Genomic DNA, 24798 nt, shown 5'->3' with positions numbered 1-24798 from the left:
ACTGTCTGTGAGGGTTTGGATTTATTTCAAGAGAACCCTGTGTTATATGTATCTATGTCGTAACATCAGTGTCTTAAGCAGGCCAGGAAGAATCATTTCTAAGGCTGAATGAGTATCTCAAGCATTTGTGAGCTACAGTAAAGACAGTTTCCATGATAAACTGAAAAGCCATTCACTTCCACATACACAAGGAAACTGTCATCTGACAACAATAGCTTTCAGATACTTGTGCCCTTTCAATCAGAGGTAAACAGGCACAAAGACTTCTACTGTAAATTGCCAAAGCTCCTGTTTCCACCTTACCTTAATTAGATAACTGGATCATCTAAAATTCAAATTTTAGCCTCCCATCTCTTTTTAGTTTACTTTCTTTAAGCCCACTTTAGAATGCCATCTAATCCTAGGTAAGTGAAAAACAATAATTAGCTATCACAGTATCTGTTTAGGGAATTGCTTCTATGCTCCTGAGCAAGCTGTCTTGCCACTAGCATTCACAGTTGTACCTATGCTACACATACATCTACACATATGCTTGTTTCAGTACAAATAATAGCAATTAATTTGGTTAATTTTTGTACTGTCATTTTAGAAATTTTTCCCATAACATACCAACAACTCTTGTGTTGTAGTAGTCAGGTAGCATACGTTCACACAGAGCCACCAGCAGCCAGAAAGCTTCCTCCTCTTTTGCATAAAGGAGGAGTACTGATGTGACAATATTCATAGCCTAAAAGAAAGAAAAATACGAATTGCTAGACCCATTTATTCAATATCTAGCACAGTAACTAGGCAGATAAGTGGTTACTATGGTTTGGAAGTCAGCTACATCTTCCCCTGGAGACCCCAAACTTTTCAAGTATTTTCCTGCAAAACCAGCAGGCAGTGTTTTCCCAGTGCTCAAAGGAAGGCTTAAGAAAGCCTCAAATAAACCACAAAAAACTGTTAGGTTTTTTTTAAGAAAAAAATAAATCAAGATTTCTTTTCATAATCAAGGGCCTACTCAGGTCTGCAAGCATCCAGCTACACTGCCACTGATATTCTGCCAATAGGTGCTCTTGGGGAATCTGGGTTTGATGCAGACAAAATGCCTCCTACAGGACTAACGATGGCCGCTGCTGTACCACTCCTTGCAGAGGCAGTCTGCACTCCCCGTGCTTTCTGCTCCTATGAAAAGGTCAAGACACAGCATCTGTGAGCTGAGGCAAATGCCTGCAATAGTGTCAGTCCTGAACAACCAGAGCATAGTGAAACAAAAGTCTCTTGCTGTTGCTCACTCTCCATGTTTGAATGTGTACACAGCAGTTTTTTATGGCCTGTTTCACTCCATTTCAAATATCACAGCATTGTACAATGACCTCTGAATCGTTTGCTTACAGCCTTTGACTAGACTTCTGTTAGTCTGAAGAAATGAAGTCTTTCGGTACCATTTTCTTCTCAGTTTGCCTCCTAAGGAATTAGCTGCTCATTTCAGATCCTGCAACATTTTAAGACTCCAGCTTGACCACTACCTGTTTGAAACAGCAACTAAGGTTTCAACTGAAACTCAGAACAATGTTACAACTCTGTCAAAGTCTATGCTATTCCTTTTTATCTTGTCTACCATGTATGAAATACTTCAGTGCCTGAATTCTCACTGTAACTGTGAATCAGCATTCTGAATGCCATGGACCAAGTCCCAAGGCTATTAACAATTACTGTGACAGCTTTAGAAACCAGAATCACAGTGTCTTTCTACTGTTCCTCTGTTAAACAAGCTTTACAAAAAGTTATTGTAGCTATTACTCAGTATTATATTTGTTATTAAATAATTTAGGATGGTATCTGTTAGAATTGCTTGCACTTTCACTTAACTTGTGTTGTACCTAGGAGTCTTAACAGTCAGACATTAATTAGGCTTCTTAATACTCATGAATTCAAGTTTCCTTTTTGCAAAAATAGGTAGGAAGGCAAAAAAAGGGGCCAGGTGATAAGTCAAAGTTACATAGCAAAAAAGAATGATTTGGGACCAGAAACTAAAGTGACCTGAATCACAGGCATAAGAACTCCAAAACCATGCACTGGTCAGCATTAACTCTACCAACACATGGTTGTGATGCACAGTGATAAGATATCTTCTAGGGTGCTTTATTTTTGGGGTTTTTTTTAGTTTTGTTTTGAATGATTGAATGGCATCATTGAAGAAAAAGTAAAGGAGGTTCTGGAGAATTATTACAACTAATACATTGAATAAGCAGGTAAAAATTTAAGGCTGAACAATTAAAGTTTGGTTGTTTTTTTTTCCTGCTTAAAAGAAAAGAACCCTTCTTCAGGGTCCATTTGTCATTTTCTGTAGATGCACTTCAGGACAGCTCTGTTGTTATCCTCTGTCCAGTCTCTAGATTTATGGCCAGAAAATATGCTTACAGAAAACTATGCATGTCTCTCAGCATGCGCTGCTAATACTTCTGTTGAGTAGGTCCTTGTGTCAAATCCCTCTGACCTCAGCATTACTGTAATTCTTCAGCATTGAGGCTTTACCTCACAGCATTATACATGTATTGGTGTACTTTACACAGCCAAACACTCGTGTAGATGACTGAAGAAATAGGAGTATAAGGAAATAACTGGAATTCCAGAAATTGAAGGAGTGCCAAGGTATTTAAATTACCTGACAATATCCTATGTTTGGATTTCTAAAAGCATAAGCTGTCAAGACTCTCCTTAGAGCAGCAATACCCATCTCATTCTGGAATGCAGGGTGTTCCGGAAGGGAGCGGTGCAGATCCCTCTCTATCTCTTCTGTAGCAAGATTATACTTCCCCATCGATTTCTCCACTAGGTCCTCATAATAGCCAGGATGAGTGGCCATTTCATTAATGGCTCCTGGGAGTGGGACAACAGTATTAAAACCAGAAGAAAAAAGCAAGGGTTAGCAGATACAGTATCCCAACACGATGATCTTCCGCTACCCTTTCATCTTGAATGTCACCAACAAGCACTTTGAAAGCAAATATGAAATATTATTTTTGTAAAGGTGATTAAAAAAAAAAAAAAAAAGGATGTGCTCAGGTGATTGAGGTATCACCCCCTCCTGTCTTCTCCTCTAGAGGCATTTTGTAATGAAGTTAAAAAAAAAAAAAAAAAAAAGGAAGATGATAAAGCCTCTCTCTTTCAGCCAGGATGAAACAGGAGGCTTGAAGAACAAACGAGCTCTGCAGTCACCTGGTGTCATGAGCTCTCTCTGCAGCTGGCTGTGGGTTTGATTATCCTAAATAACTTAAAACATGCCTCTGAGAAAGCTACTTGCCCTGAGGAGGGAGCAGATTAATGCTTGGTTGCAGAAAGTGTGATATATCAGCCAAAAGCAAGAGACAGGAACTCCTGAGCTCTATTCCTGCTTCTGAAAATGACTCTGTCATCTTGGGCAGGGCACTTAGCCTGTCTTAGGGATACTATCGCATGCTCACAGAGTTGCCATGAGATTTCACTGCTGACTTTAAAACTCCTCTGGAAATTAAAATCTCAGCAGCAAAGGAAATCAAGCATCACTAGCACAAAGTAATGCACATGGAAAATACTAATTATATATACGCCATGAAAATTGGTCCAAACTAGCTATTAATCAGACACAGGACAGATCTGTGCATTCCTGTGTATATTTTCTGAAAACATTTGTTTAATGCTCAGCAGCAAAGAGAAGATGTACAAGATTAAGCATTATTAGGGAAGAAATAGAAAACAAACCAGAAAGCATCATTAGGTCATCATATAAAGTCCCTGGTGTGCTCATATCCTAAATGGTGTGGGTAGCTGTAGTAACTATCTCAGGGAGGGGCAGAGCTAGAGAAGGCATACAGTAAGTGAAAGGTTACGAAGAAAGCCTGCGGTATGGACTAATTTCCATATAACTAGTAATAAAATGAATAAAATTCTTCAACTTTGAAAAAAGCCTAAGAGGACACAGATCTAGAGAAACCTTGATGGCACAGAAGATGGACAGAAATATTTTCTCACCATTTTTCACATACTGGGGGCACCTAATAAAGTGATAAAGTAACTTTTTTTAATTATTTTAAAAAAAAAAAAAGATAGTGGTTCCATGCAACATGCTTAAACTTTGGAATCCCTTGCAACAACTTGCTGTAAAGGCCAAAAGCCTAATTGGATTCAGAAATGATTAAACAAATGGGAAGTAGGCCTGCTGATGGTTGTTGAACATCTAGAAGCCCCTAGACTGTTGGCTTCTGGTAACAGAGTGTGCATTCTGCTTTTTTATATTCTTCCCTAATTATTGGAGCCTGTTTGAGAAAGGGTATTTACTGGTCTAAACGGAACTCTTGTCTAAACCAGTCTGGCGCCTGCTAACAATCACAGCCTTACTTGCTCCAAATATTTTTAGATGCTTCATATCTGCACCTTTAAACGTCTTTGAAATCCTTTCTTCCCTCATGCTTTTGCTTATATCCCACAGTCACGTTCAAATGAATACCTACCTGAAAATAGTAGCCAAAGTTCCCCTCTCATGCTTTCTGGAATGCCCTTCAGCACAAGGTCTCTGGTTTTCTCTGTACGATACATACAGACTCCTTGGCCATATTCAGCAAAGTGAATCTTCCAGGCCTGTTCCTTCAAAAACTCTTTAGCCTAAAAGCAAAGAAAGGCAGGCATAAAGATGCAGCTCCTCTTTCTAACACTCCGCCCCACTGAAATGCTAAGTGCTAAAAAGCCTGCAACGTCCTAACTTTCCAAGTGAGCAAGAAATAACTTGGCTGCAGTCCAATCCTCTTCTTAATGGGCTGCCTCCTCTTGTTTCTTAAGTTTCTGTCCCGGTAGACCTTGCTGTTAAAAGAATATTATTGAAGCAGTTGTACTTAAGAGCAGGCATACAACCTCTCCTTGATTTACATCCAACTTTGCTTTTTTATGTAGTGAAGTTGTTTGTATTGGTAAAATGACAGCATGTTCAACGCTTTATTTCTGTGAAAAATACTGCTTCTTAACTGTCTGTGGTAGAATGAAACTATTCTGGGTCAGAAACACGGATTTTAAAGAAAACATAATTTAACAGCTTTTTCAGTCAGGTACAGCACTCCAAGGTGTATTTTACCAGCTTGGGGTTGAACTCCTCAGGTGACCTCCGCCGATACATTGTCATTAAAGCTTGAGTTGCTGTGGGAATGCCATTGTCATTGAGATTGAACTGTCGCTCTCCTTCGGACTCAGAGCTGAGGCTTTTATGAGGGCTGGCAGAAATTAAACTACTTGATCTTGTAAACACCTGTAGAAAGCAGTCACAAGCAATACAGACATGGGGCTGAGCCAGAGTATGGACTTTTTACCTCATTTTACTTCAAAATTTATACACACTAACAGCTAACAAAAACTGAGTAAATTAAATCACCCAGGTACATTCACAGGCTGAGCATATGACAGCAGAAATTAAACCAGTATAGAATAATGAAATTGTTTCCAGTTTCTCAAGAGCTCCCCCCTCTGAAAAGTAATCAAATCCTACAATTAGAATTGCTAAGGTAGTGTTAACTTTAAGTAGCCCTGGGCAATTAAACCAGCTCCCTTGGTCTCCTGCCAAGATCACAGGACTGTTGACTCCCCAGGTGGCTCCTTGACTGTCCAGAATGTAAGATTTATATATAACATATATTTATATGTGTGTGTACACATACACACACGTTTATATCTGTATATATGTTTATATGGACATACACAAAATAAATTATTTTGTTCCCCTCACTTAAAAAAAAGAAGTTCTACAGAAAATTCAACACTGTCAGATTGTGATTTGGAAGTAAAGTATTTTGAAGGAAAAGGATTTTCTGACTTCTCAAACAGCTTTGAAAATTTATCAGTGAGATCTCATATAGCAGTTCACACCAAACACCTGAAATTGAAATTCATAGTCATGCATTTCTACATATGTAGTCATATTACTAAATGTAATAATAATGCTTGCAATCATTAATTTGTGTTTATAATTCAGTAGGTAAAATATGTAGATCCATTTAGGGCAAAATGCAAGACAAAGTTTCAGCATTATACATATATGCATATGTGCTCTGGTATACAACTACAACACCACACTAATTATACTTCACCATCAACAAAGCAAGTAAAAAACTGACTTCTAAGATTTACATGGCAAACAGTGTAGGGCTACTCAGCGCAATACTAAGGTATGGCTTAGTACAGACTTGGAATGTGAGATCTACCTACATAACACCAAAATGATATACCACAAAAACCTTTTATGCTTTGAGATCTGAACCGCTAAACTTTGCTGGGTTTAACAGATCTGATAAGGTTGTGATATGAAGCACCTAAATTTCATACATAAAACCTAGGAATTCAGCAGAAGCCTTGATATTCAAAGTGCCCGAGAAAAGCTTATCTAATCATATCTTTTAAGAACCATTTACTTTGCATAGGTAAATAGGGCTGTGGTTCAGAATAGGGCTGTCTGATGTCCAGGACAGGATTTGGGTTTTGTTTGTTTTTTTGTTTTTTTTGTTTTTTTTTTTTGTTAGTTCAAATGTTCCAAAGTTCACTAGCAGTGCACATGCAAACTTGCTCAGCTCAGACATCATTTTCTGAAGAATGAAAGGATGAGATTCAGCAGCTAAAGTCTTGAATAAAAAGTTCCATATAAACTGATCTCTTCAAATTATTAAAATTCCACAATTACATTTTGACTTGGACAAGTCGATACTAAATACTAATAGTAATTGAATACTAAACAGTAGTATTCAATTAACCAGTTAGTTAACTATGACACTTTCCAACAAGATACACTGTAATTTCAGATTGTGGCAGCAGGAGTTAGAGTAGCTCTTCCACAGCAATGGTGATTTCTCTTAGGTCTAACATGAAAAAAATAGATACCCTAATCGTAACATTTTAACTGTTCAGCTTAAGGAAGCTAAAGGCATTAACATAAAAGAGGTAACATTTCTGTGTACAAAGGTTTAGCTTTACAAAAACGTAAAGGTTTTTCCCGGCTTCTCTCTCCCCACACCAGTTAAAATCCCCTTCTTCTAGTAAACGATTCATGTTCCTCCACATACCTCATCATCTGAGCTGATATAGCTTCCAGAAATATTTTTTTCCAAGTATATTTTTGAAGTGGTTTGTTGCAGAAAGTCCGAGATCCTCTGTACAAGAAAGTCTCTGTCTTTCAAGTTGGCAAAGAGGAATGTCATTCTGTTTTTCGTGCTGATTGATAATGGGCTGGGCAACACACTGGAGCTGTCTGCCTTTTCCACTATGGTCACCTAGGGAGAAACAGTAGCTACAGCTTAAGATCTTGAATTAATCAAGTTGCTTGGTCTAAGAAACCATCTTAATACAATAAACCCATGCCCCTTCCCCCCTTATATCGAATCACTGTGGACATCCCTCTGCAGGAAAACAGGATTTGGATACAAGGACTTACAAGTCTGAAAGATGAAGACTGTCATCCCTCAAACAACTGGCTTCAGTACATTTGCCAGCAAAACTCCTTTGCATTGCTTAGTTTATTTTCCTCAGGCTTTATTTTAAAAGAGTCAGCAAAACAAAATTTCTTCTGTGGGATGCAGATCTATGGGCTTTTTTGTAGGACCTCCGAATCCCTCTCCCGCTCCCCAACACCAGTACAGGCTGAATCAATAGAGACTTTTTCTTACTTTTTATTGCCAATATATGTGAATAAGCCATTTTTGGGATAACACTCCTGTTCTTCTGTATTATAGTTGCATACTGTGATAACAACTGTTATTGCAACTGTGTTTTCATGGTACACAGAAACCTGCAACAAAGGGAAACTAACCCCATGTCTTCCCTTACAAAGGAAAACATCTAACCCTGTGAGGTAGAGGCTTCTGTTTGGCCTTCCATTGTTAGTGAAATGGTCACTAGTCTAACTGAACTCCAACCTGTAAACAGTACTGACACCACAATCTACTGAGTACAGGGCACTAGTTCCCTGAGCTTTCGGTAAAGCATGTTAACACAAAGAAATCTCAGGGATAAGTCATACGCTGTGGATAAATTACGTAACAGCTGTGTGTTCTAAACATTACCAATTATTAGCCTTCAAAACAAATAAACCAATCAATCAAGTTTGTGCAGTTCATACATTGAACAAAACACAAATCACAATTGTAAGTACTTTTAACCACTACTTTTATGACTTTAAACAATTTCCTAGGTAATGAAAACTGTCTTACTGCCTTCAGAATAGAAGCAGGCACATTTCACTTTACTAGGACCTTTACTTTTGCTCTTTTTTTAACCTTTTTTAAAATAGAGATCAATGGTAAGCCATTAGTGCTATAATATTAATATCTTTACAGCTAAAAGGATAGGATAACCATTTTTCACACAATGTTTCTTTGAAGATGTATTTAAAGACTGCAATGCACAGCTCAGGTGCTAAATCACTTCTCTATCCTTCCAACTTCCTTTTATTTTTCTGTTAACTACAAATCTATTAGTTATTCATTAACTTAAAGGACCTTCACTAATAGCATATTGAAATTAGCTAAAAAGCGTTCCTATGTCATTTTTGTGTTCCGCTTAAAAACTGTTTGAACGTAATCACCACAAAAGACAGGCAAGTTCTAGAGGCACAGGACAGACATTATAGCAAGCATGCTCTGCTACAATGAGAGCCGATACCCACTTATTTCCTATTCATGTAGACACACACACATATCTGAAGTCCTGATCTTGGAGACTGCACCTACTGAGTGCAGCGAGCAGTACAGTCAGCCACTGAAAATCATCTTTCCTGATCATCATTTCTGAATCAATGCTTTGTTATTGCCTCCTCTGTCAAAACATCTCCACGGTATCACAGAATACTAGAATTAGGTTAGGGTCTGACCCAAAGCTTTAATTAGATAGAAAGCTTCCCTTTAATTATTAAGGGTACTGATCAGTTGTTCTGAGGACTGGCACTACCCAGTGTGTTACTGTTCTCCTTGCTGGTGCCAAGACTTAACCTGTTCAAACAAAAGCACTTAGTCCTTCAGCTATTTCTTTCTCTTAAAGCTTTACAGCTGCTTTGAATCCCATGCTGCTGCAGCTGTGGTTATCAAAAGCAGTTGCTGAATCTGCATCCAGGAAAAGAGGTCCTGTTAAATGCAGACTTTGTTCTCCTCCTCCACCACTTTACCTCAAGGACCGTTGTTCCCTTGGAGTTCCAGACAAACAGTGCAACCATAATCGAATGTCTCTTCTCAAATAACCAAAGTCATTGCAACACACTGTGGAGAAGCTGTACTTCAAAGTTTCCAAACAAATACCATTTGTTTTTACTCTTAATGATTTGTGGGGGAAAACAGTGCCTTGAAATATTCCATGGTTCTTCAGTCAAGCCAAGCTGTCCTTGGTTACATCACCTTTGCTACTATTTCTAAGACTTACTTTACACATTTTTCCATTAACCCACAAATCAAATCAATCATGAAAAACATCCCCAACAATTTTTTTTATTGCATCAAACTTAAATTCTTTTTGCTGAACATCTGCTTTAAGCAGCCACCTTTAAAAAGGGAAGCACACCAATGTGTAAAATGCTGACGTATTTTCCATATACAGGAATAAATGATCGCAAGTCTGTGTGAAGAGACAATTGAAATCTTTAGGGTTATGAATCTTTTTACATCTGACAAAAGCAAATCTTATCTGACAGATTCTTTAATAGAAGTTCCACTCATCAATCTAGGAAGTTTTATCGTCCGTCCCTCCCTATGAGGCACAAAAAATGTACTGTGGTGCTGTAAATCAAAATATAAATTATGGGAGAGGAAGGACTCACGAGGGTTGTAAAAACTGACAGAGAAAACTCCCTGTGAATTTTAGTAGTAGGAACTTTGAACTAAGATACACAGTCATTAAATAGTACTTAGAACACATCAGAATAGTATGCTCACAAGAAATTAACAGGATGAAGAGAGGTTTTTCTCCAATAATGAAAAAAACATAAAGCTAGGATGCAATTTCCAACAGGGTATTGCTTTATTATTTGCCCTATAAATTTACATATACAAGTATTTACCTCTCGAAGAGGGATGATAAGGCTGCACAAGTTCTCTTCTTTACTAGTAAAGCAAATGTAGTTTGTAGAAACAAACATCTGACCCAAAATATGCATTTTGTTGAATGGAGTCCAGAGAGTACAGTCTGTGTGTCCATCTAATTTCTCATCCTTGGGAAGTCGGAACAATGCACGGTATCTCTCACTTTTTGCTCTGGCATCGAGATCCCTAAAAAAAAAAAAACCACAGAAAGCTTTTTTTGTTTTAAGAAATACATAATACATTAAGATATATTTTCTACAAATCATTGCAAGTTACCTGCAACATACAACTCAGTTAAGCACTGAGTGTACAGCAAAACAGTGGAAATAGTTTGCATATGGGGGATGTATAGTCTCTGCTGCTGGAAGATTCTAAAACTACATGAAAAAAAAATTCTGCCATGAATGACTTAGATACATTGATCCTGACTTCTCAGAGGGGACAGGCTGGGTGATCTTTTCACATTCAGCCCTACTTTCTGAGAATATATACAGTGAATCCATTTATTGTTAAATAACATGTGACCCCATGTAATATTCACCAAAAATGCTTCTTTGAGGCTTATTTATTAACATGATGGAATCCTTAGGGCTAGAGTTTGCTAACGATTTCAAGACTTAGTCTTGATAATGCATTCAGTGCAAAACACTGAATAGTTAGAAAGACAAACTTAAGTGATACAATGCATGTCAGATGTCACTAAGTAATGAGAAATATAAACAAGCACTGGTTACAATTGTGTATGGTTCACTAACATGATCAACATATAAAATAATGAAAAGATTAACAAGAAACTACCAAATTGCAGTATGCTATCTATAAATGCAGCAGAAATATTTTCCAGATAATTTTTCATCCCTTAGAATTTTATGTCATTTTTTAATCTCTGTTACCTAAAATAAGTTCTAGATAGAATTCATCATCTAGAGTCATTTTCCAATTCCAGTTATAGGACCAAGTATGAATGTTAGGCACATTTCTTAATAACACTTAAATTGCTTTATTTCCTGGTAACATAGAAGGGCCTTACAACAGATACCTAACACAGCCAGTGTCAAGAGATACGTTAAAGAGCTTCTGAACAAACGAGAATTTGGCTCAAATATGTTGCTTTTATTTTTGCAACATGTTCATATTCAAATGTTTCCCCTTTCCTATTTCAACAGGAGACCAAGGAATTATATTTAAATAATCATTCACATTTTGCCACTGCTGGAATCAATCATTCCTTTTGGAGTAACAGTAAATGGCAGCAACATTAGAAAACTTTTGGACAAAATGCTGCAAGTAAAAGGATTGAGGAGAAACAAATGACTAAGAGCCAGTGCTACCTACCGTTTTAGTGCAGATACTTTTTTGGGGGATTTCTTTTTCAGTTTGGGTAATGACCTGTCTTGTTCAAATCCTTCGTTGTCCAAAAGCTGTCGCATAGCTATATTGGCAAGCTGTTCCATTAGTTTAAATGTCTCACTGATATTAAGGAATACTGAGAAGAAATGTTCACTTGACCTTGTGCTCACTTTGATCATATCAGGGAAGAGTAGTGTAGCATTTTTCTCAAGTTGAGTGATATCAACCCAGCGGATAACTAACTTTGCTGAACAGAAGCAAACAAAAAAATGATTCAGTACAAAAATCAACATATTCAAAAGCATTTCTCTTCCTATAAAATATATTCAGCTGAAATTTTCTAGCATCTTGAGAAGTTGGGACGACAGCAAAAATAGACCCAGCTTGTACAAACAATGATCACCTGACAAACAGCAGATAAAAGAGTTTAAATATCATTTACTTCTGTACAGAACACCACACAAAAGCATTACAAAGATAGGTGGGCTAACATAATTTATCATTGTCACAGCACTTGCTCAGACTCTGATGTCCTCTTTTCCTATGGAAGCAAAGAAACGTAATCTAAACGCATCAGACAGCCTTGTGTTATTTTTATACATTAAAAAGTTTTAAATATTACAGTAATGATAGATCCTTGGCTTTTCTTCCAACACCGCTACAGGTTAGGATATTGTCCTTAAAACAGGGACTAAATCTACATTTATTTTTGTCAAAAAAAAAAAAAAAAAAAAAAATCCAGTCATTCACTAGGGTATGTCTACACAGCTAAAGAGAAAGACTTGGGACTGATCCAGTGCCCATAACCAAGTACTGCAGACGTGCTCACCTCCACACTGCTTAGAATTAATTCCCTATAGAGCAGACTGGTTGCATCCACACTATGTAGTTCTCGATCCTGGGTCTCCTCTGAGCCCTTTGTGATGCTCTGGTGTTGTACAAAAGTAAATGTGGCATTTGAGGTTGCAAAGTCTGCCAGAGTAGTACTGGAGGACTGTATTAGAGCAGAAGGAGCCAAAACTGGTGTGATCTCCTCCCTATTCCCTTTTAGGCACAGTTCCTGAAGTGACCCATGCCTCTAAACGATGCCCAGGTATTGTTTTACAGAGAACTACTTTGAGAAATACAAAACAAACAAGGGAACAAGCGCACAGTTAAGCAATGTGACAATCAGGGAATTGCTCCCTGCTCCTCTTTTCCTCAGCAGTGTCTTTGCACCCCCAGCGGTTCAGCAGGCGAACAGTAACAAACTACAGAAGATTCCCTAACAATTCTTAGATGCCCAAACCACCGTTCCACTGTAATACATACCTTCCCTGCCCATGAGGAAAGAGTAAAAGCAAAGGTGATTAATGCTGAGATATACCCAGCCCTGTCGGGGAACCTTCCCCTTCCAGTAACTGCAGGAGTAATAGTTCACTAATTTCTCTTCTTCCGGCATCCCAAATAGCTTGTGAAATTTCACTATGGCTTCCTTAAATTTTTCTGTATCGTCATCCTCCTTGATGCCATTGATTTTGTTGTATTCAGCGATGATGCCCTAGTAGGGAGTGAAAGAAGTACGTAGCATGTTAGTTGCCATGGGGTATCAGATATCCTTATTACCATTGCTGTCTGGGCCAGAGGCCACAACAGTTACTGCAATGTCAAGAAAGTCTTTTGGTTATCTCTTATTCTTTTGCATATATAGTTATTTACTTTATTGAAAGCTGTCTTTCTGATGACCTTGCTCCCTACCATGCCTATGTCAAAAGCAACCGAATACCAACAACTTGCCTATACCCTGGTTTAAACTAACCAACCTATCTCAAATACTCCTAACAACTCTGTAAAGCACCTATGATTTGTAGTATTTTCCCCTTCCACGTAAATAAGCTCCTTGAGGAGACAGGGATAGGATTTCACCAGAAAATTTCCTTCTAAAAAGAAGGAAAAAAGTAAAAGGAAAAAAGGATCTGTTATTCATTAGGTAAAATATCAAACGACTTTTATGACCCCTCTTAGTGGACCTTGAGCAAAAGCAAAGAGTAAGAGGAAAAAAAGAAATATCTCCTATTAGATTAACTGGCAGGATGGAAAAATCATTCAGACTTTCAGGTGCAGAAGACCTTCATCAAATTTGAAGTGCCAACAGTCTGGTGGAAAGCTGCTTTTTGATACCTCAAAGACTATGGGTCCTTCTGTTCTATACTGAAGTTCCGGTCTATTCACTTATTTTCTCAATCTCTTTTACAAATCTTCTCTATCGCCGTCTATATTAAAGTTATAAAAAGGAAAGTGACTTCTGGCCTTCAAATTGCTCCATATTTACATGGAAAGCAGAGTATAAGACAGTGAGCCATCATTCACATTTAATATTTGTCCAACTCTAAAAAGTAACAATTTCCTTAAAGAATTATATTTCACAAGACAGATGTCTTCTCGCATAAGGTGCTTCCATGATCATCTGTAGCCCTCATACCCGATTCACTAGTAAAACACAAACAACTAGGGGATTCTTAAGACAGTTGACTTACTACATGAAATATTAAAAGAGGAATGAGACAAAGCTAATGCTTAGAATACACACCAAGTACAGTAATTTTGCTTACAATCAATCTTTTACCAAAATATTTATTTTTAGATAATTCTTAGCATTGATAAAGTACTTTTTACCAGTATAGCTACTATCTCTCTTATAAGGAGAAAAAGAAATTCTGGTAAAACCAACAAAAAAAAATCCCCCAAAACAAACAAACAACAAACAAAAATCAATCAACCAGCAACCTCTAACACCTATACAAAGTGTACATGCCAACACTACAGGATTTAACTACACAGAAGAGGGCAAAGAGACATACAATGAGTGCATGAAAAAAAATTTAAGACTTTGCACTGGAAAAGCAGTTACCTAGAAAACTGTCAAAGTTTAAGACAGAAGCAGCAGTGCAATTAATTTTAGAACATACAATGTTTGAAGCCCTGTCTATATATTTATACATTTTTTTTTTTAATCATACTGATGTGCGCTAATCCCAGTTTCCCTAATTTTTACACACATGTTGCTACTTAGAATCTGGTTTTCCTTCAAAAAGGTGGAGCAGCCTGGGGAATACCAGGTCAAATTTGTTTAGGATTCACATCAGTTTTCCTTCCACAGTCACATTTATCATTAACAACATTTATAATAATATATTTAACTACCTGTATTTTTCCTCTGACAAATGTATTTATGTCATTCTCATTTTCAAAGATTGAAAGAGTTTGCAACAAATTCTGTTCAAGCCATTCCCAGTGTTCAGTGATTTCCTTCCTTGAGCAACCTGTATATTAAAAAAAAAAAAAAACAACCCCAAAGAGTCACAAAATAAATAATTCACCAATGTCAATGTCCTCCTAATCATAAACAAAAGACTGTAATAAAACTCGCCAGTAACTGGAGATACAATATTTCACCAGATACTGTGTCCCTGGAAATTCCAAAATTTTCTCCCATAGTCTTTAATTTCGTAATAAATAGGTAGCAATCTTGAAGATTATTCTGAGAAGCACAAGCTACTTATGTCAGTATAACGAGCAAAACCCCCCTATACTTAGAATTCTAACCACAATAACGACACCAAGCTGCCCAACATCACATTACAGAGTTAGCAAAGGTATTACCCACATCTGTTAGGAACCGACAAAAAACCCCAACAGTTGTATATTCTACCATTGGTTCCTAATTCTTCACCGTTATATATATCTATAAATGATGAAACAATGATAACATTTCAAGAGTAAAAGCTGAAAAGGATCATTTTCCTGACAAGTCTATTACAATGTCTCTTCCTCAAAAGAATAGTGCTGAAAGACCTCTACGAAAGCTGTATCTTTTTAGGCAAAGAGGGTTGTCAGAGGTGGTTTACTTTTAACGATGAAAGAATAAACTAAACTTCGATGACCCTAGTTTGCTTACGAGACCAAAAGGGGTCAAGTGAGATAGGTCAAATGAGATATCTTTGATACTGAGGAATCAGCATACATGTAGTCTGTAAAGTAGTACAGAACAGGGATGAAAAAGCTTCTTGTATGAACTAGAGTTTATATATGCAAATTTTTGCTTCTATTTTACTTGAGATGGATTGTAATAAATATAACTTCCATTTTGACCCCGTTCTCAACATCTTGCACAATAAACTTGTTGGTGCTCTTCAGGATCTCTCTGTGCCCACCCTGAAGGAAGAATAAATTCAAGCACTCACAAAAAAAATTGTTCCCCCAAAAAAGGACATTGAGGGAATTATGTCAAAACCAGGACTTTTAAGTAAGTATTCTCAGAAAACAAACATTACATGTTCACATGGGAACATCTGTACCTGAAGCTTAATTAAAAGTATCTCAATCCAGGTAGGAAATAGCATCAATACTATGTAATCTTTTTGTTCAAATCACAGATTTGGCTCATTTTACTCAGAACTAGGAAGTAAATGTACCTACCTGCTAACTAATGCCTACAGAACCCAACAAAGTGAAGGAGCTCATGTGAAGTAACCATTAGAAAGAGGTTCAATTACAACAAGCTGTTGCTAATAACTTCTTCAGTTTCACTACAGGGACAAATTGTCACGTCTGCGCATAAGCGTTTTCATGGTTTGTAGAAGAACTCAATGCAGCCATCCTGAATACATACCAAACAATCGTTTTCCTTGTTGTTCAGCAACAAATGATGGGGAAAAATATTCTTTTTATGGTATACAATCAGAGCTTCACACAGAACGCAACATTCTGTGCAACTTTAGGGGAATCTCACAATTCTAGTTGCAATACGGATACATAAATCATGTTGCAGAATAGCCTGCATGTGTAACCAATGTTTCAGAACCACAAGTGATGGTCGCTGCTGCTTCTCCTTAAAACTACTGGATGCAACCAGACCTTTCTGGAACTCAGGAGGTGCTCTGAAGAGCAATTTATTTCTTCTTGTCTTTTACACTGCTGTACAAAGCAATGATGAAATACATAAGCTATGTATATAAAACTAGACTGTCATCAGAAAAATCACTCATCTCTTGAAGAGCAGTGACAAGCAGTGCAGACACACTATCATGATGAACTATTTCTTAAAGCTCTCTATTTCTTGTTTGCGGTTCATCAATTATTTTTCATCACTTCTTATGAATCAGCTTTGGTTAATTATTCTCAACCTGTAACAACCCATCTCATTGTTTCCACTGCTTTTTATCTCCACTATCTTACTGTTTACTCTCCCAATCTCATCTACAGTAGATCATGCAATCAGGCCAAAACCCACACCCCAGTTCTCATCAATTTATCGTCACAGTCTAGATCTTTCTCTTTGCTTTGTTCACTCAGGATTAAAAAACACTTTTGCTGTGATGTTTTAAACTACAGGTCTATTTTAACTCTGCTACTGGCAAGTCTTTGCCTATCTTAGCATATTAGACACATTCACCATTTATGCCATCATTGGTCTTTTAGGTAAATTAAGCAATATCTCTAATTCTCAGGGAAGGCAAAAAAAAAATCATTTAACAGTTAAACCACTGCACTTTGGAATACAGAGCCCTCAGACTGGCAGGAAGTAAAACGGAAAATAGCTACAACGCATACAGTAGGCTACTAATCACTCCTACCCCTCCTCTAAATGGTACGCTCAGCTTATGTCGTGCTCCATGGCTGAAATGGTGTAATGTTGGCCAGCATCTCTGGTAGACTGAGCCATTCTCCTCAGTCTTCAGGGAGGAAACTAATAAGTGTGTTAAACAGAAGTTGGACAGCTAAGGGAGGTCCAGACCAGACGAGGCAGATGGAGGAAGGATGCATGGAGAGAGGATGAGAAGGGGCAATTGCCTGGCAGGTGGGGATGAGCAAAATGGGAACATCTCTGGGTGTCGGGGTTAGGTTTCTAGCATCTACGTTGGTTTGTCTAAGGTAAGAGGTGAAGGTACAGAGGGAATGTGACTGAGTTCAGGACTGAGAAGAAAATTAACAAGTCATATAAACATGCTTTCAAACACACTCAGAAGTATAAACTCAGCATTGTTTCAGTTGGTGACTGAGGAATAGGAATGGCTTAACTTGAGACAGCTGATGAGGCTGTCATGTCCGGTCTTCTCTTCCAACTTGACACTTACCTGAGATGCTTATTAGTCAACCTGAACTGCTGCCATTAACAGAATGCACTGCCTGTAACACTTCAGGGAGCCTAAAATTGTTCTTGCCAGTAATGGCAGGTTCAGGAGTGGACTGGCAAAACCTCAATTTGCACAGAGATGGAGGAGAAAATAGTTACGGCTGGTGAACTCAACAGCACTCTAACTAAAACTTTGATAACCAAAGCATGTGGGCTTTTCTGAAAACCTTTTCCAAGGCATGTAATAAAATTCCAAGGTTGGTGCTTTTAAATAATCCGTAATTCTTTTTTTTCACATGTGAAATGCAGATTTAGAAACTTCTATGGAAATGCATATAATACCTTTACCACAAAAAACCTACAGCAATGGTTCTATACCTGAAAAATACCCAAAGCCATAGTAAGAATGACTGATTTTATAGGTGGAAAAGATTCTAAAAAAGTTGTTCATTTCCAAACAGAGTTTACATATACCATCATTTTTCCCCCTAAATTGAGCTCTAGCAGACTGGGGAGGGACACTGACACGGGACACAGAAGGGCTATTACAATATGCGAGGCTGATCACGTACAACATTTTGGATTTCTAGACCATTACAAAATTAATATGCTTAAAACTGTTCTTGAAAAGTTACTAATAACATCTTTCCACTATAGTTCAACAGACAGAACTCTAATCCATGACATCTTCAACACAACACTGCACCAGAGAAAGTGCTGTTAACAAGCCTCCTTTACAGAGCTATAAAGCCTTAGATCTACTAGCCAGCATTCTCATACAGCCTAGATCAGTAGAGTTAATACCCACGAAAATTCACATCCAAAATGAATTATAAACAAATCTAGGGTCTAAACATAACTTAAATAGTCATTTTAGAGCAAACAAACTCCCTTGGATTATTTTTTACCCTCGGAATAGTCTTGTACAGAACAAGACCAAATGTCATGCAGCATGAATGAACCAGGAAACAATCACATTTCTTCCAGTCACTCTGTATAGCTACTTACTGAAGATGGAGATTATTGCTTTACGGAAGGCAGAGGAGAATATGACAAATTTCTGTAAAAATAAGAGATTACAAGTACCAAACAACCAGCAGTCTACCCCTAGGCAACAGGGAGGGACAGCTGTACAATGCAGGACAAATCAGAGTTGCATAGCCAAATGCAGCCAAACCCCTTAGCAACCTGTATAATGGTAACAGCCCTTGATCAGTTCAGAAGGAATTGCTTTAGTTGCAAATTCATAAAACAACCACAGTGCAGAGCCTTAGGCAACACTGGGCTGCTCAGCTTCAACGTTGCGTAGATAAATAATTTGCTCTCTGTAAAATTTTACCTCCCTGTAAGAGTCACACTATTCCCCTCAGGTGACGAGACTAAGCTAGTACAGCCTTATAATTTAACAAAAATAACTAGGCCAATCAACCAGTTAGATATTAGGAGACTAAAAATTCAAGCAACACTCCACAAAATGGAAGCACAGATATATACATTAACTACTTCAGCTTTTTTAGCAATTTCAATTAGGGTTAAGATTCATAATTGAAAAGCATGTTTATTAAAACTAGCTTAAATGTAAACAGAGTACCGTATTTCTACATAAATCTGCAATATCTGTCACAGAAGAGAAACAAAACCCTCACAGTTCAGCAGCAGCATAAATTTCTACATTATGGTACATTTGCTTATTCTGGGGCCATAACTCATCTGCCTTCAATTTTGTGCCCCTGCTTATCTGAGGACATACACTGCAGGTATAAAATTATAGTAATTACCTATAGATGTCATGCAAAAAACCTGCAAATGCACTTAAACAAAAGTCCCATGGCCTCTTTCCAAAGTCTTAAAAATTCATTTCTGAATATGTGCACAGTACGAGTGTCTATGAAGAAACACTATTTTGTTGAGAGCTTTGTGATACATTATTTTCTTTGGAAGGGAGTCTGCAAACAGCAAGAAAATTTGTGCCCTCAGTTGCTCCCTTTCAAGTTTATGGGACAGAGGTGCTTACTAATTGCTGCGCACTGACATTTGGATGAAGGGAAGAAGGGATTGTATGTGCACTTGCAACTACCTCTGCTTGTGCACAAATAGTGTGAATAAACATACTGGCAAGTACTTTTACCCTTCTTTCTCATGACTGAGATCCATGGAAAGGACATGCAAGGTCCCATTACTTACGGTCACAGCAGAGTAGCTGACAGTACAAAGCAAGCAGTCAAATGAAGATTTGGAAACGACTTTCATAATACTGACCATTTAATTAATATCTGTTTTTACTATTAGCTGTCACTAAAGGTAAATTATGTTACATGAATTTTAAAATCTTCAGCGAGTTGGTACTAACAGGTGTAGAGGGAAAAACGGCTGTTTAAATCGATGCCTTCTTTCAGGTCTGATACCACCAAAAGTAGCAAGAAATACTTGTGCTAAGATAAGCTATTAAAAAACTTCCCACTGGATTCAGAACATGACACAGCTTTGATATCACCTTTGCCAGACACACAGATCATATGCTCATAAGAATAAAGCCTTCTTTGAACTGCTAAAATTATTAGATCTATGGCAAACCTTCACCCGTTCCTCCTCCTCTTCCCTTCCCAAGACAAAGGATTTGTCTGGAGGAAAAGTCATCCAAATAATCTAAATGTCAGATTTTATTGGGAGAACGGGCACAGATGAGAGGGCACTGTTAGGCCAGAAGTTGTCTACAGCTTCATTAACTAGTATTTTTGAATGTCACGCAGCATTGGGGGTGCTGGAAGTTACCAGTCTGTTAAAGAGATGATAGGCATGTATGCACTTCTCATTTGTCCTCTTTCTCCATTTTCTTTCAAATGAACAGAGTCCTGGCTGCTGCCTAAAACAGTGTTTGAAACCTTAGAGCTAGAGGAGTTGCATTCAAAAGTTTCCGTTTGCTAAGACTGAAAAGCAATACTATCAAACTGAGGATCTGACCTTACAAGCTTGGCCAATCAAAGCTAATAACCTCGACCTTCTGCATTCAGCTTCAGACACTATTTTCAGAGCTGGCAAACAGAACCAGAGACTAACTACATACTGCTTTATGCTACTTGCAATACGTACCTGACCACAGAAATAAGCATTTACTATTTACAGGATCTGATGCATGCAAAATTCCTATTTAATGTACCAAAATATCAACTTCATCGATTTCACCAACTACTATAATGACAGAATAAACAGTCTCACAGTTAGATCTGTTGAAGTTTGAGCCTTAAAGACTAAAACTCCTAAGAGTTGATGCATCTATGTAAGAACATACACTTCTGTATTTAACTCTAAGCTAGCTACCATCTTGCTGAATTTCTAAGTACATCATATTTAAAAGGACAACACACTGTCTGAAATAAACATCCAGGAGGTGGGCATCCCTGGGATCTAGATGGTATTTATCCTGGAGGAGACTGAGCTCACTATCCAGGAAATGCCATACTGATATTCAGTACTCAGGTGAGAGCTAGGGTTGCACTATCTTCCCAGTTTCCATTTCAAGGGAAGCCAGGTGCCCTGTCTTTGCCAAACGTCTAATTTGGGGGCTATAACCCAGGTACTCCTCCTACCATACCCTTTAGAGATACCCTATCACCCAGGAATGATGCACTTTAGAAGTGCTGCAGGAGTGAGCCATGGGCATGCAGAAGAACATGCAAGGAGGAGGGATGGATACTAGACTGTTTGTCTGGGAACATCTTTGGGAGATGAAGGGTGGGAAATAACAGAGGCTTCTGTCCCTGCTCCATGGCCTTTTCTGGTTTTACTCAGTCACTATGTGTAACACATACACACATGCTGGCATTCAAAGTCTGAATATTAGAAGCTCTGGAGCTTCTTAATTTAACCACTAGAGCAGGTTTTCATCCTGACCCATTTATTTGTCCTGAAATGACTGTGCTCAGCAGGCAGGATGCTCTATTAGCTATGTGGCACAGTATCCAGGAAGAATAAAAATCCACATGTCAGTATGTGTGTCCTTACCACAGGCAATAGTCCAATAGACCAAGGAGTCTGGTGCTTGGTAGAGGATTCGATATGGTGCCACTCTGGCACTGGAGTCCAACACGACATCAAGAGTACCCACAAGGAGACCTACGGAACAGGAAATTCTGATGAATACACAGTGATGGATCATCCAAGATCCCACAGGAGGGGGCTCCGCAGCCCGCCCCCCCCCCCCTTCCATTTCACCCTCCACAGCAAAATGCAGACATATGTGTTCATCTCCACACTTGTTGCCTCACATTGTAAAGAGGGAAAGTGACTCAACAGGGAAAAATCTTCAGTTTCAACAAGACTTTATCTTTTAAAAATACATCGATTCTAGCATAAAGGCAGATGAACTGAAGCAAAGCAGAAGGTAGCTGTTTTATAAACCATGTTATTTAGTTCTTTCCTGTGTTTCATATACTGTTGGAGCCCTGGGGGGAAAAAAAAAACCACCAAAAACACAACAAAAAACCCCCACCACAACACCAACAAAAACCCCCAGACAATACAGCCTAGAAGGGTTCAAAACTGAAATGTCAGCTAGGAAAAACTAAGACTTCCAGCAAAAATAATTATGCTACTTAATGGTCTGATTCTTTAGGGTAGAAAGGATCAAAATGCCTAACAGTCAAGCTGTTTTTCAGCTGAAAGGATACTGATGAAAGACAAAGCCATACTGTTTTCCTGAAGTAGTTTTGAAAATTCTTTGCTACTGGGGGGGGAGGGGGGGGCATCAACAGTTGTATACCAAATGCTACCAATAATTCGTAACTATATTTCCACAAATTCTAGATCGTATTTTAATAAGAAATTACATACAAAACTCTAACCCCCCAAAGCCTCTCGCACAAGAAGCCCTATTTATTTTTAAGAGATGTAAAAGTTTTCCCCCTTTTCACCTCCACAAAGAATTTTCACCTCCCCTGCAGAGAGATGTCAGACTTAAATTCTCATGTTGAAGTTCTCAGCAAATTCACATATTGAAAACAGATGGATGAACTTTCAAACATTTTTTTTCTGCGAATATTTATTGGAGTAGAAATTAGGGGTTTTTTTTAAACAGCTGAAATAAACTGCATGCACCAAAAAAACATTCTAAAACACTCCTGCTAAAATCCTCTTCTCCTTTCAAGTGGCTGTTTTCATCTTTTACTGTCATTAGTTCCTCATTCTGCACTGTCATAACTGGTACAGAAGTATGCTTCCCTCGCTCTTCTTCTTTCAGATTTGCTTTATGCATCACAAACATATAAAAGCACTACCCATTTTCCATCTTAGTAGATCCCTTAAATCCGAACTGAAACTGATATTTGGAAATACCCCACCCATCAGTGATTTCGTATTCCCCCATTCTATAGTTTTTATTCATATTTTGTTTTATACAGATCTTCACAGGTGTGGTGGGTTAACCCTAGCTGGATGCCAGGCACCCACCAAAGCCGCTCTGTCATTCCCCTCCTCAGCTGGACAGGGGAGAGAAAAGATAACGAAAGGCTTGTGGGTCGAGATGAGGACTGGGAGAGATCACTCACCAATTACCGTCACGGGCAAAACAGACTCAACTTGGGGAAAAAAATTAATTTAATTAATGACTAGTCAAATCAGAGTAGGATAATGAGAAATGAAACCAAATCTTAAAAAAAAACACCTTCCCCCCACCATTCCCTTCTTCCCAGCCTTAACTTTACTCCCGAATGCTCTACACCTCCTCCCCCCTAGCAGCACAGGGGGATGGGGAATGGGGATTTGGGTCAGTTCATCACACGCTGTTTCTGCCACTCCTTCCTCCTCAGGGGGAGGACTCCTCACACTCTTCCCCTGCTCCAGCGTGGGGTCCCTCCCACGGGAGACAGTCCTCCACAAACTTCTCCAACATGAGTCCTTCCCACGGGCTACAGTTCTTCACAAACTGCTCCAGCGTGGGTCCCTTCCACGGGGCGCAGTCCTTCAGGAACAGACTGCTCCAGCGTGGGTCCCCCACAGGGTCACAAGTCCTGCCAGCAAACCTGCTCCCGTGTGGGCTCCTCTCTCCACGGGGCCACAGGTCCTGCCAGGAGCCTGCTCCAGCACAGGCTTCCCGCAGGGTCACAGCCTCCTTCGGGCATCCACCTGCTCTGGCATAGGGTCCTCCACGGGCTGCAGGTGGATATCTGCTCCACCATTAACCTCCATGGGCTGCAGGGGGACAGCCTGCCTCACCATGGTCTTCACCACGGGCTGCAGGGGAATCTCTGCTCCGGCGCCTGGAGCACCTCCTCCCCCTCCTTCTTCCCTGACCTTGGTGTCTGCAGAGTTGTTCCTCTCACATATTCTCACTCCTCTCTCTGGCTGCTTTTTCACAGAGGTTTTTTTCCCCCTTTTTAAATATGTTATCCCAGAGGTGCTACCACCATCACTGATGGGCTCGGCCTTGGCCAGCAGTGGGTCCATCTTGGAGCTGGCTGGCATTGGCACTATCGGACATAGGGGAAGCTTCTAGCAGCTTCTCACAGAACCCACCCCTGTAGCCCCCCTGCTACCAAAACCTTGCCACACAAACCCAATACAACAGGCCAGATCAAATGTAATCTCTTCCTGCCCGATGCATTAATATCCACCACTTTTTAATCCAAGAATTCTGAAATACACGAGAAACAAGCCTGAACACAACATCAGGTCATTAGTAAGCAGCGTTAGAGGGCTATCTGCTGATTATAGGATATGAACACAAAATATTAATGTAAAATATCCCAATGTTCATTAGTCTAAATAGCTTTAGTTGTTCCTATTGCCATCTTAACCCCTCATCTCTCATATATTTTGATTACTGGTGTACACTGACAAGCTGTCTCTGACCCATCCTCCACCAGCCCCCCTAGATATACCTTGACTCCTTTGAAACTCAGGAGACTGAAGTAGGTTATAATGTTCCTTTAAACTTTTTTTTTTTCCTGTTAAATGTACTCTCCATTCTAGCTTCACAAAAATCAGTATAGCCCTGGTCCAGAAAGCACATGTGTGCTTCAGCCATGGGCAAAGATCCCCAAATGCTTAAAGCTGCCAGTGAGCTCAAGAGTATTGTTCAACTGGAGTGCAGACCAAGCCAGACACTACACTACGTTAATCATCTGGGTTTGCTGCAAACATGTAGCAGGGCTTATGTCAAAGATTCTTCATGCTTTGCAGCTTCACATGTCTACTGACAGTACTAAATATGCAATAGGCATGATGTAATATCTAAATAAAGTTGTATGCTGGCCAAATGTAATCTTCTCTGAGGTACAG

General features: G+C 38.9%; 1 protein-coding gene across 4 annotated transcripts in view; it reads right to left on the bottom strand.

Moving 5' to 3' along the window:
• TBC1D9 (TBC1 domain family member 9) overlaps positions 1-24798 on the bottom strand; it is a 56085-nt gene that overhangs the window by 18120 nt on the left and 13167 nt on the right. For all 4 annotated transcript variants that reach the window (XM_050896004.1, XM_050896003.1, XM_050896002.1 and 1 more), the window contains exons 2-11: positions 21526-21636; positions 14592-14710; positions 12720-12948; positions 11394-11655; positions 10037-10244; positions 7059-7265; positions 5087-5257; positions 4473-4623; positions 2648-2862; positions 610-727 (exon numbers count right to left, since the gene is read on the bottom strand). In XM_050896004.1, the coding sequence (XP_050751961.1) occupies positions 610-727; positions 2648-2862; positions 4473-4623; positions 5087-5257; positions 7059-7265; positions 10037-10244; positions 11394-11655; positions 12720-12948; positions 14592-14710; positions 21526-21636 (1791 nt within the window). The remainder of the gene's footprint in view (positions 1-609; positions 728-2647; positions 2863-4472; positions 4624-5086; positions 5258-7058; positions 7266-10036; positions 10245-11393; positions 11656-12719; positions 12949-14591; positions 14711-21525; positions 21637-24798) is intronic.

Source organism: Gymnogyps californianus, chromosome 4 (genome assembly GCF_018139145.2).
Source record: "Gymnogyps californianus isolate 813 chromosome 4, ASM1813914v2, whole genome shotgun sequence".
Lineage (NCBI taxonomy): Eukaryota > Metazoa > Chordata > Aves > Accipitriformes > Cathartidae > Gymnogyps > Gymnogyps californianus.
The sequence above is the reverse complement of the archived record's forward strand: the minus strand, read 5'-3'. Positions and strand labels throughout refer to the sequence as shown.